This window comes from Chelmon rostratus, chromosome 11 (assembly GCF_017976325.1).
Source record: "Chelmon rostratus isolate fCheRos1 chromosome 11, fCheRos1.pri, whole genome shotgun sequence".
Taxonomy (NCBI): Eukaryota; Metazoa; Chordata; class Actinopteri; order Chaetodontiformes; family Chaetodontidae; genus Chelmon; species Chelmon rostratus.
In genome coordinates this window covers 17,468,007-17,480,575 of record NC_055668.1, presented here as the reverse complement: position 1 = coordinate 17,480,575, position 12,569 = coordinate 17,468,007, and the positions used below count along the sequence as shown (strand labels likewise).

Here is a 12,569-nt window from a genome sequence, read left to right as displayed (position 1 = left end):
TTTACCAATCATTAAGTTCCTCATAATTCTGTTCACTGTGACACTGAATTATACTCTCCATTTCTTTTCTCTTTATCACACTACCTGATTAAAAGCATTATCAAAAGACAATCTACGTTTGTGCATTTCATTATGTTATACTCTTAAATGAACATTAAATATCAACCTCCTATAATATTAATGTCGTCATTGAATAAAAAGAAGATGGACAAAAGAAAAACAAAAGACAAAGTGCAGCTCAGTTAGAAAACACTTTACTTATAAATTAGTCAGATGAATCCATGTCACAATAAAATGATTTGCCACCCCAGAGGGAGAGAGTGATCTCCAAAAGGCTTCAACATTCACCATTACCTGAACCTACGACACAATGACAGAACGTAAGGCAGTCATTACTGGATGCCCCTATTACTGGTAAGCATGGTGACAAAGAAGTGGTCCTAAAAACAGTAACTATGTTCTCCACGCATGTTGCTAAGCAACAGACAACAGTACCCAAGACAAAGAACAATCTTGCTAAAGTAGCAGTCTTACTGCAACATGATTTTGCTTTTTTGACACTGAACATCTATCCAACCACTCAATACAATACTCAGTTAATATTCAGAAAAGCACTGGGATCCATATGATAAATGGGGAATCTCAGCGTTTGTTGTCACAGAGGCTAAAACGTGGCATCCCCAGTGCTACGTGGCAATTCTGAAAGTGTTCACATGAGACACAAGACTTGGAGATTCTGTCCTAAACATGGAGACACTGGATATCAAAGTGACTTCATATAATATCAAAAGATCAGAATGAGACATGATGCATTGAAAAGATTATGCAAAACCCTTTTAACAAAAGGAGTGAAGTTACCATGATGCTGGTCAAAGAAGGGCACTGTGCGGAGGGACTTCAAAACAACACGACTTCTACAAAATCTAGTTTAACAACTTGGCTGGCTGACCAAAAACCAGTGACAGAAGGTCTGGCCAGGTTGAACTGTGGATGCCATCCACATAGTTTTGATCCCAACGTTTCTTAGCAGCAATCATGGAGCAGAATTTTGGCAAAAAAACAAAAACAAAAACAGAAACAAACAAACAAACAAATAAATAAAAAAAAATCATTGCTACTATAGAAAACTAGAATGACTAAACTTGATTTTTTTAAGGTTCTGTGCCTATTCATTACAGTAAGAGGAGGATATTGTGAAAATATCCACTAATCTTCAAAATAACAGTCCTCTCTATCTTGGACACACAAGAAAGTGACTATGTCAGGCACTGCAAATAAATAGCACTAATGCACCAAGCACTGAAATAATTTCAACAAGGCTTAAGTAAGATCTCTCTCGGCTAACAGTTGCACTCCTGTGTTAGTATCTTAAGAGCAATCTTCAGATATAGTTCCAGGAGTGTTGAGAATTTATTTGGGTGGCCCATTCAGAATTGCCCTGCAAAAAAACAAGTTTCCTCCGCTTTTTGCCCCACACATAACTCCCTTGTAAGGCTCAGGTGAGCGACATTCAGTATTCTAGTATGGCCGTTATCATTTAATATATTCATAAGATGGTTTTAGATTGCTGAATAAATTCCTTCCATTCCTTTTCATTCACCTCAGTCTGATGTGAAGCCATTTAAACAAAAGCAAAAAAAAAGCCATTGTTGTCACAGTTACCTTAGTGTAGTGTGATATTGCACTGAAAGATAGCTCTGAAAGTTTTGCCAATCAGTTAAGTTCATGTACTTAAGGGAAGCGCCAACACAACAACAGCATTACATTTTGTGTGAGTGAGCAGGGAACTTGGCGGCATGCGAGCGTAACTCCACCACCATAAATAAATTCTCAACCTGTTGAAAACACTGATCATCCCTTTGTAATACACTTGAATGGGCACCATACAAAATGAAACCATCTCAATGTTGACATTTTCCTCTATAAGTACAACCTTCAAAGGCTAGGCTACATCAAGGCCAAGTAAAAGACCAATAAATAAAATTACTATGGAATTAATAAAACAAAGCTGTCCGTTAAAAGTTTTGTCAAACATTTCCTCGTTCATCCATCACTTGTGCTGCCCACGGGCAAAGTGGCAGGCAAAGTCATACTTGCTCTTGCACTTGTGGCCGCAGATGTTGCACTGGAATGGGTTCTCGTAGCCATGGCAGCCCATGTGGATGGTGTAAAGGATGTTGTCTGGGAAGTAGATGTCACAGTGCTGGCAGTGATGCAGCATGTGGGGGTCCTGGAGGGGGGCGGACAGGCCTGGGGCCGGCGTACTAGGTTGGCTGTTTGAGATACTAGGGGTACTGGTGCGCCCACTGTGCTCGCTGCAGGGTCCACCTACAGGGCTGCAATTGCTGTGGGGAGGAGCCCGAGGCTCCGGGGTGATTGGGGAAGAGGAGGAGGCATGGGCCATGCTGGCTGTCACTGCCACAGGAGCTGTGGCAGGGTGGGGCTGTTGGATGAGGAACGGCTTCTCATCGACGATAGACTCTGCTCCTGGAGACATGGGAGGTTGAGTCTGGGGCTGAGACTCTGAAGGGAGGCTGGCCAACTGGCCTGCCAGGGTGGACAGCTGGTTCAGGGGGTTATCCATAACCATATCATGGTGATGGTGATTTTGACTCGTGGAGTGCCCGTCCTCGATTGCTCGATTCTGATTATCATAGGTCTCCTGACGCAAGTGGGGCAGCTCATGGGAGAAGTCGTTCACATTGTCAGCCTTGTGCACCACCATAGAAGGGGGGCTGAAGTTGATGAGGAGTCGGCGGCCATAGCCCAGTGAGCTGGCCTTCTTCTGTAAAACGCTAAGCATCTTCTTATGGGAAAGGGAGCGAGCACCTTTCATTGGCAGGAGTTTGTGGCGTCGACGGCGATGGTGCGACAAGTTGCTACGATCACTGCAGCGGAAGGAGCACAGCTCACACTTGTAAGGCTTCTCACCTGTGTGTGATCGCATGTGGGCCTCCAGGTGGCGCTCGTAGGCCGAAGCAAATGGGCACAGGTGGCAGCGGTGAGGTTTCTCTCCTGTTAAATTAGAACAACAGGCTAAGTACCAAAACCTTGTTGATGTTATTCCCTGACAATGAACTATTAACACTTACCTGTGTGAATTCGAATGTGTTCAATGAGTCTTGCTGTGCCTCTAGTGGCATAGTTGCAGTAGCGGCACTTGAGCTTCCCGTCATATGTCCTCTCAAAACCATCCACCAGGATCCCTGAGCTGTCCTCCAGGGACATGTCCACTGAGGGGTGATCCAGTCCATTCTGACTGCAGTCTGCACACAGGGACATTAACACAACCATACAAACTGTGATTATACTTTTTCTAGGAAAACAAATGATTCTTTTCATGAACACTGTAGCTGTGTGTAGCCCAACACTTTGGTTATTTGTGTTGAACTGCATACAATTACATTTAGGAAGGATCACATGGATATAGCTGACCATGCATGATTACTTAAGCAGTTCATCTCTGTGATAACAATTGCAAATTGTGTTAAATATTTGAAGTCAGATATCAGTTAAGGCATACAGGTGAATCTGTCAGCTATTTGCCTAAAAAGGTCAAACCCAAACGCCTAAACACTGCTGAATATACATAGAAAGCTTGTAGCGAGTAAATGACACGTCGTACTTACCTGGTGGCAGCTCGTCTGCCTCCTTGACGCCGCTGACAGAGCCTGATATCATGTTGACATGCTGAGTCTGCTGGCTCAGATACTCCTGGAAATCCTTCACAAAGTCAAGCGTGTCCGGCTTTTCCTCACCCATTGAAAGAAAGTGATGCAAAGGTCCAACCTACAAATACTAAAGAGCACAGATGAATCGGTACGAGGTCAGGCAATGTACTGCGTTTACCAAAATACTCTAAATACACACAACCAGATTTGAAAAACTCAAAGGAGCACCATCATCACTGTTAGCTAGCTTATTTTCAGAGATGCACACATACCTCTGCGAATATAACTTGTTAGTTAAATATGACCAATATAGTTTTTTGGGTTGGAAAAGCCGTTTTGTAGCTATTCAGACACAAAGACAGGATAACCCTAGGAATATGCGATCGACGAGCAGAGAATCGGCGCGATCCGATGTCTGGTCGGTCGCTCCTACACACCGCTCCTCATCGTCGTCATGTTGTTACCAAAGCTACGTACGCTACGTTAGCCACAAAGCTAACGTTACCTTATCGTGGAGAAAGCATCTTAGTCAACAGAAACGCCGCGTATCTGATCGACACTGCAATTATTTACATCGTCTGTACGTGTTTTAGTAAATCCTCAGCAAAACTACAAGTTCAAAAATTCTTTCGGTCAATCCACTTGCTACAATTCACACGAAATCACAATCTGCTAAATCAAAACAATAAGGCAGTTTGAGGGGTGAAAGTTCACTGTGCGTGCACCACTGAAAATCGTCCCGCCACAAGCTCCGTGTACCCGTGGAGAAAGGTTCCTACAACTAAAACTGTGACACTTTTGTCCACATTTTATTTCATCGACATTATTACTCAACGTTTGTAAAGCACAACCATCTTTCTGGGCCTGAGGACCGAAGATATCCATTTTGACAAGGCCTAAAAACGTGCTGCAAAGGATTGGGTAAGATACAGTTTATCTTAAATAATGTGTTATATACAAATAAATAGATCTACTCCAGTTTCTGATGTATAGTTAGGCGCGGTAAATTACTCATTTAAAATGCACGTTTTTAAAATAAATGCGTGAAACAGCTTTCCAAACATCTACAAACAAACTGTCCAACTAGGTAAAACGCACTTTGGACAGAGATGATTTTAACAGCCTTAAACCTGATGTCACAATGTGTTATTGACTCTTTGATATAATGTTTTCTGATTATTTACATTATGATTATTAAGACAACAAACATGGTCTCTTAAAGTCTGATTAGTTCATAATGTTGGAGGCCCTAGCAGTGGGTTGTTTTCTAGTATCAGCATTTAACTGGTAAAGTACAGGCTTATGCTTGAAGGACCTTGTTTTCTAAACCTCTTCTAAGAAAGCATCTTGCTATTAGTAATTTAAAAAAAATTATGCTGTCACTGTTTCATTATTTGTAAAAAAAAAGAAAAGGTGTCAGGATTGAAACGTACCATATACACCTGAGAAAATGCACTTTGTCATCCAAGCACAGAGGCTTTTTTCCCCACAGATAAGTGGATTTGAGACACTCATTTTTCGCCACCACCTGGTGAAATTAGCTGATAGCATATCCACTCACATCCCTGACATGACACACTTTCAGATCTACGGCTTGCAATTATACACAAGTGGCAAATGAGGCACAACAATTGCATTACTTTCAAAAGATATTGACTCATTCATGTTTTATCACAATCAATAATTTACCAGTAAGCGCTTGGTGAAGATCGCGTTGCCCCATTTGTGTCAAAGTTGTAGGAAAACCACTGAGGAGAAGATGATAAACGACCAAGTCGAGTGAGGCGGCTGTATCCTTTTACCACATTCCAACTGCAACTGTCTGAGCAATAGAATTACAGCAGTAACGTAAACCTGCCACCACTGAATTCTTTACTTTGTAACATGAGTAACACTCGTTTGGTGTTGAAAATGTATCTACCCGTCTGCAGTACATTCTGTACAGTGACTGGACTTGCCTGATGTGTTTGTGTGTCACTTTAGAGAATTAAAAGGGTAATTTTTAACAAACCATTCTGTTTTTGACAGGTGCATTTGGCCCTGCATGTACACCTGCTGTCGCCTGATTACATGTGAGTGCAGTTCAACATCTGGACACTAGATGGCGCACATGTCTCAGTGGTGAAACAGGTGCGTCCCATTCTACCCCACACTTTTGAGACACAAGTACTCCACATGACACAAGAAACAAAGCTAACACACGTAGGCTGGTATTGTTTATTAGTGCTAACCTTACAGAAAGGGCTCCACTCAGCAGGATTACACAGATCATGGCTATCACTGTACAGACAATGGAAGCTCAGTATACAGTCCTGCTCCTGAGTCCTGTCAGCTGCCAGTCCCCAGGAACAGCATGTACAGGGCAGGGGCAAGACGTGACAGTCGACCTCATCAGTTGAACCATGACCGCCGGAGCGGCCAATTACATCACCCTCTAACAGCCTGTCCACACTAATGTTATTTTATTGCAATTTAATTATGCTCAGGTTTCCACTGGGGCCAGATCCTGTTGAATAATTTACACACAGCCACAATGATTTGTCGGCACGAAAAAGACAAAGTGGGTGCTTCTTGGTGCGCTCATTTGTTTCAGTAGTTTTGTTTTTAATTCCTACGATATAAATCTTTAAAACAATAATCTCACGCTCTGTATCCAACTAAGCATTTCCTACAACTACAACATGCAGCCTTTGGTTTGAAGGACATATTTATTAAGTCTAAAAATACTTAAGGGGAATAATTGGTCTGGTCAAACTTAATTTTGCATTAATGATATGTCCACCGCACGATATATTAAGCTGCTCTTTTAAAGGGCAGTGAGCATGTATTAATGAGACCGAGCAGGTAATGCTCTGATAGGCCATACTAGGGCTGGCATTTACACCCAATAATGTCGTGGTCACACTGACGGGAACTTGCACAGAAATGACTTCTAACAGTAACTTGAGTGCTGTTGAAAAACTGCGTTGGATGTTGGATGGATCCAATTACATAATATCTAATGTAATATAAATCAAACACACTAATCCAGAATGTGTGATGTTTCGATATAATTACTCATATACTTAACATTTTCTAAAGGTCTGACTTGAACTCAAAATCTTTAGAAGACTAATCAAAATTATAGGAGCGCGTTTGATTATACACACTGCCACATGCAGAATGGGCTCTGGGACACCTGTCTTTGAGAAGGTTGCAGTGTTATCCACTTGCTCTGATTCACATTTAACAGGCCTGAATGAAAAGGTTCCCTTCTCCTCTTAACCGCTTGATTTACAGGCTGTTCGTGGTTTAACGCCACACAAGACAATTGATTTGCACCTACTTTCCTGAAAGAAATTGGAATTTAATTTAGAGAAGGTCTTTAGCAGTTTTTAAAGACTTGGGGTCATTTGTTGGGCTTGTGTAAAAGCTGCATTCAAGATTACCCTCCTGGAAAAGCTTTTTAATCCTAGACAAGTGCAGCCATAGTAACGGTAGACAGGAGCCTCTTGGAGGCAGAAAGGTGAAGGGGGACTTTGACAAGATTTATTCTTCTCTTACTGTGACTGTTTCTTTCTTGAGGTCTCCCGCTCCACAAGGAGCATTTGAAAAAGAACTGAGAGGTGGGGGATAGGATAAAGGAGGTATATATTAAGCTTTTCTTTCCTCTCACCACTTAATTTCCTTGCAGGCGCGCCTTGCGCCGTTGTAATGAATGTAATTGCCGCCTTTGATGAGAATGCTATTATCTGGATCACACTTTACATGGGCAAACAAGACTGCCCCTCCCTCCACCTCCACCTCCCATTTAACTCAGCAATGAGACCCCCCAATTATGCAGGGAACAAGTGGCTTTTCATAAAGCCAGCGTGTCGCTCTTGATTGGTGAGGCTCGGAGCCGGCTACATGTGGACAAAGGATAGATTAAATGTGATATAGGCGCACCAAAAACCCCATGTCCTTGATTAATTTCCTGCATCCTCACAGAACGGGCCCGCTCTCTCCCCAGTGAATCCTATCTCTCCTTTAAAGACAAACTTTCATCTTTTGATAGATGTGGCAACTCAATGCACAGACAGACATTTTATTGACCTAAGTTTGACCACAGCTGCCTGGGCTTCAGGAGGGACTGGGAGCAGAAAGAGAAATGATTCACTTCAGCGTGGGAGGATGGGCTTATTTTTCTTATAAAAAGCTCCAAATCCTCGTGGCCCCTTGCAGTACTCTCCTGCCCTCGGCCAGGATCGGCTCACTTTTCGCGCTGTCGTCCTGCGCTCTTGTGTCATCACAGAAACACGGGCTGATCACTCGCCCTCTCTTTCACACACCCACACACGGACACGCAGCGGCACGCTAAACAGCCATTTGACGATAGTGGCAAACAGATATGATGGGACTTTATGAGGCGATGCGCGATAAAGCTGCTGTCACCTTAGGAAGTCTAAGTGTTCTTCTGACTATCTTATTGCCGTATTAAAGCACCACTCGACAAATTCGCACACACCTCAGCCCGGCTCCGACAACCAGGCCTGACTCTGTCCAATATTCCCACCAGGCTGAAATATCGAGAACGATCAAATAGACTGTCACAAGTGACAAATTATACTATTACTCCTCAAAGGTTGTCATCCTTGAAATGTATTCATAGCCATTTCTTCTTTATCCGTGAGTGATTATTCCTCTAAGCAAGCAATTCCCCAGTGATAAATTGGTAATCAATTCATTTGACTATTATGCTTTGAGAAAGGCCCCAGGGGATCAGCGGCTTTGGTCACTCTTCCTCACTTGCATATGTATCCAACACTACCTCATGGTCCAGTCAGGCCTGATGGATGCCGGCTGCCCGACCACCTGACTCTTAAAGGTTTATACCATCAGAAACAGGTTGCCATCCGGACCCAGTCACGGCAGAGAAAGAATTGGCCAATATTTTTGACTGAAGTGGCATTTTAGCAGTATTTATTTGATGGTCCCACTACCAAAACCATGGGCCACAAATAAAGAAGATGGTATAATAGCTTTTGACTGGCCAGCTAGCTCCCGACTTGAAATGAAGTGTCCAGTTGTGAGTTATCGTGGCCAAACGTCATTTGTACAGCCTGAAAAGTGGGGACATTTTTCTAGCTTGTCACTCTCTGGCCATAGCTCATTGTCCTGAATGATGCCTCTGAACGCACAGTTGCTCTAATACGAGTATTTCACTCGCACCACGAGAAGGCTGGTAATTGATTAGCCTGTCCATAGGCAGATAATATAGTGTGTCCACCGGCACACCAAATGGGTCACAGGTAGAGTATCAACTCTCAGCATGTGTCCCACACTGCTCACATTTAGGACTGATTATCATCTTTGTTGTTCTGGCTGAAACAAAATAAAGATTTTCTCAAACACACAACTGACAATTATTTGAATCGATTAGTGTGCTGCTTAGTTTCTGGATTTAGTGGTCAGTCGGCAACTTGTTTGGTCTATGAAATGTCCAGAAAATTGTTAAAAATGTACAAAACCGGACTGTCATAAGACAAGCAGCAAAGTTTGACATGTTTTTCTTCAAAAAAGAAAAATGTAATTCTAAATAATAATAATTATCTGTTGATCGTCTAATGGATTAATTGACTTATTGTTTATCTCTTGTAATTTTGCTGGAAATCACTGAAAGTGTGATCAGTAAAAAGTAAATCAGTGAGTAAATCAGTGATGCTTAATTTAATTTGATCTTATTTTTATCTATTTTTATCTCATATCGCCTTGTTGTTGTTGGTTAATATCGCCCATGTGCGTATTTTCTGATTTTTTTCCCACATTGCAAAGCTAAGAGTTCACAAAAAAACATGATTAGTCAGTTGCAGTAACGGTCTTGGACGAACATTAATTAATGTCTCATGGCGATATAAGATTGTGCACTTAGTAGAGTGCAGATCTCCACTATGTGAGGCTGGGGATAGTATGTGGGTGAAGCAGTTGTTGATCACTTGCGGCCCCTGCCGGCTGTTTAAGAGGAGTGAGGGGTCAGCCGTAAATTGCAGTATAACAGAGCAGTCAATAAGAAAAGTGAATCACCTCAACCACAAGAGGTCCTTGAGCATACAGTCATAAATATGCACAAAAAATATTTGGCTGATGGGTCCAGCAGGAAACAAGACACACACATGACCACATGCATGATCCCTTTACGCCTGGCTGACAACAACTTTTTTTTGTGTGTGATTTGAACTTGCAGAGTAACAGACCTCTAAAGGTAATAAAACATTTCCACCCCTTTCATGTTCATGAAAATTTTTCAGAAGCTATTGACTGGACTTAACCGTACTTTTAAGTAAAACACGATCATAGGGAGGAATACCGGTTTTGTTCATAGGGGAGCTCACAGCGTTAAAACCTCCAGTGCACTCTCAATTAGCTGTTGAGGTTCGATCCCTGTATGGATCCGCTGGAGTAAAGAGTGCTCTGAATTGGACAGTCCTGCTAATGCGAAGGAAGTTTTAGATTAATGAGGCTTCTGCCCTTTGAGGGTATTGATCAAACCCAATCTGGCCAGGAACGATTTGCTCCCCTGCTATGATATTAATAATGTATCAACATCATGAACAAAACTGGTCCCAGTGTTCCTCTGGGAGCTCACAACATTAAAAACTGTGGCACACTGTAAATTAGCTGTTGAGTTTTGATGTCTATATGGATCTGCCCGAGTGGCCGTTGAGTCTGAGTAAAACGGGCTCCGATTTGGACAGTTCTGCTAATGTGAAAGAAATTTCAGATTAGGCTTCTGTCCTTTGTTATTATTGATCAAATCCAATCTGGCCAGGAATGATTTCCCATGATCCTCTGCTGTAATATTAATAATGTATCAAGATCAAGAACAAAACTGGCCACAGTGATCTTCGGGGTGCCGACAGGATTAAAAAACCCCTCAAAGCTCCAATAAATGAGAGGCACACTCAGAATTAGCTGTTGTTTTGATCTTTGTATGGATCTGCTGGAATGGCTATTGAGTCTGAGTGAGGAGGGGTCTGAAACAGACAGTGTCGCTAATGTGAGGGAAGTTTTAGATTAATGAGGTTTCGGCTCTTCACGGACAGACTCCTAAATTCTTTCAAATTTTCATTTCCTTTGGTGTAAATAAACCATGAATTATATGGTCACACTGTCAACACAGAAACAAAATGTCTTTATAAAGGAGAACAAAAACGGCTCGTTTTATTTTGGAGTTACTGAACATCTTAGAAATATCATTTTAAATCAATTCAAATAGGAGAAGCTGGTTTTTAGCTGGGGTTTTTACTTTTACCAAGACGACAGAAAGTGATATTGTTTTTGTTTTGATTTCCAGACATCAGAACGGCTCATTCCTGCAGTCATGGAAAATAACACAGTTTACAATAAGTAAATCAGGAGAAGTCTTACCAGAAAACGGCATTATAAATAAAGACAATTTCCACACAACTGCAGCATAAAAACCTCAGACAGAGCAACAGTCAATAACTTTTGTGTCTTTTTGTAATTTCTGCAAATAAGAGAAGCTTGAACAAACCTCTCTACATTTGCTTATAACTATTTTATGGCAGCAGAAACTGTTTTTCCATTGAATATCTGAGACAAACCCTTCCAAAGATATTGTGGGATTTGATTAAAACAAAACCAACAACATGTTTTACTTACTGAGGCGCCATTTAAAAGAACGAGCAAAGAAAAAATATTGAGAGGGTGATTCAGTATTACAAATAACATATAACATTTTTGGGAATTATATACATTACACTATCAAATTATTTTGGGGTTACAGTGCTAATACATTGGCCCAAAATTATAACATTTCAGTGACGCATCTCAGAAAAAAAATAGCCTTTGTTTGTGAAATTAGCCAATTTAAGGGTAGTTTCGCTATATAGTTCAACAAAAAGTGAAGAACTCTGGTGAGAGAGTGACCGACTGCATTTTGAACATTTTGTATGCAGTTTGTTTTAGTTTTAATTCATAGAAATGACATCTGGAATGCAGAAAAGCTCTCTATCAATAGACTCACAATTACTAATTAAACCAGTTTCCCATGCTCCCCTGCTGTTCTCTTTCTCCTTTTGTTGTGAGTCACTAGATCAGTCAGAGGCAAGCGCTGCAGATGCAGTTGAGTTGTCATGTTGGATTATTTTACAGTACAGTTAGGTTGTTGTAGTTTAATGACAGAAACCATTTGCACTGTTGGTCTGTGAGCTGGAGATCTGGACCTCCAACAGCTCTGTGCAATCTACACTGCAAGAAATCGTCATTTATCTTGCTCTTTACAAACAAACAAACAATATTTTCTTAATATAGGTTAAATAATCTGCCACTAGGGTGACATTATTTCACCTGTTTCCAATCCAAATTTATTTATAAAAAATAATCTCAAATCAAGCAGAGTTTATGCTGATTTCAGTATGTGAAAATGTAAATATGTCACTTTATAGGCATTATCAACCAGGTGTGATGCAAGTAGCTGACCAACATTTCTCAAAAACAGAACGTGGAGAGTCTCCAACCACGGTAAAGCCGGTTGAATGCTCCATCATATACTCATTTACATGAATAGTTTTAGGCTTCAACCCCATAAAACCACACCAGTCTCAGTTTGACGCTCAAGGAGCTGCTTCCACTCCCTGCAGCAGCTCCATCTCCGGCCCTCCTGCAGGCATCGTTAGCCAGACGATGATGGGAGCTACCTAGGCCATAATGGGAGGGTTGACTGACCCCTGACCCCGTATCGATCCGCTGCCTGTGTCCAGCTGGGCCTCCCCAAACCCAGTCAGCTGGAGAGGTGTTTAAAAGCTAGCACCCCGGCTCCCATCCACTCGGCTACACAGTCATTAATTACATCATTTACCTGTGACAGTGACAAACATGCCCGGCCACGCCGCAGTTTATTAGGGTCACTGTATAAAG

At 41.7% G+C, this 12,569-nt stretch overlaps 1 protein-coding gene across 2 annotated transcripts; it reads right to left on the bottom strand.

Moving 5' to 3' along the window:
• Window positions 1-250: 250 nt before the first annotated feature.
• On the bottom strand, window positions 251-4,365 carry ikzf5 (IKAROS family zinc finger 5). Of its 2 annotated transcripts, none has more exons than XM_041947640.1 (4): window positions 3,944-4,365; window positions 3,630-3,798; window positions 3,093-3,266; window positions 251-3,015 (listed from the first exon to the last, which is right to left on the bottom strand). In XM_041947640.1, exons 2-4 carry the CDS (start codon window positions 3,760-3,762, stop codon window positions 2,051-2,053), a joined length of 1,272 nt encoding a protein of 423 aa, XP_041803574.1. In that variant the 5' UTR covers window positions 3,763-3,798; window positions 3,944-4,365; the 3' UTR covers window positions 251-2,050. The 2 variants fall into 2 exon arrangements, with proteins under 2 accessions (XP_041803574.1, XP_041803575.1); XM_041947641.1 differs by having other exon boundaries at window positions 4,177-4,365.
• Window positions 4,366-12,569: the final 8,204 nt, after the last annotated feature.

Bases quoted from the DNA above. Each gene is read 5' to 3' on its own strand.
- ikzf5 (XM_041947640.1), bottom strand. From the start codon at position 3,762: ATGGGTGAGGAAAAGCCGGACACGCTTGACTTTGTGAAGGATTTCCAG. The intron at 3,267-3,629 runs GTAAGTACGACG...CCCTGTGTGCAG, and splicing joins GGCAGACGAGCTGCCACCAG to ACTGCAGTCAGAATGGACTG. The intron at 3,016-3,092 runs GTAAGTGTTAAT...CTAATTTAACAG, and splicing joins ACACATTCGAATTCACACAG to GAGAGAAACCTCACCGCTGC.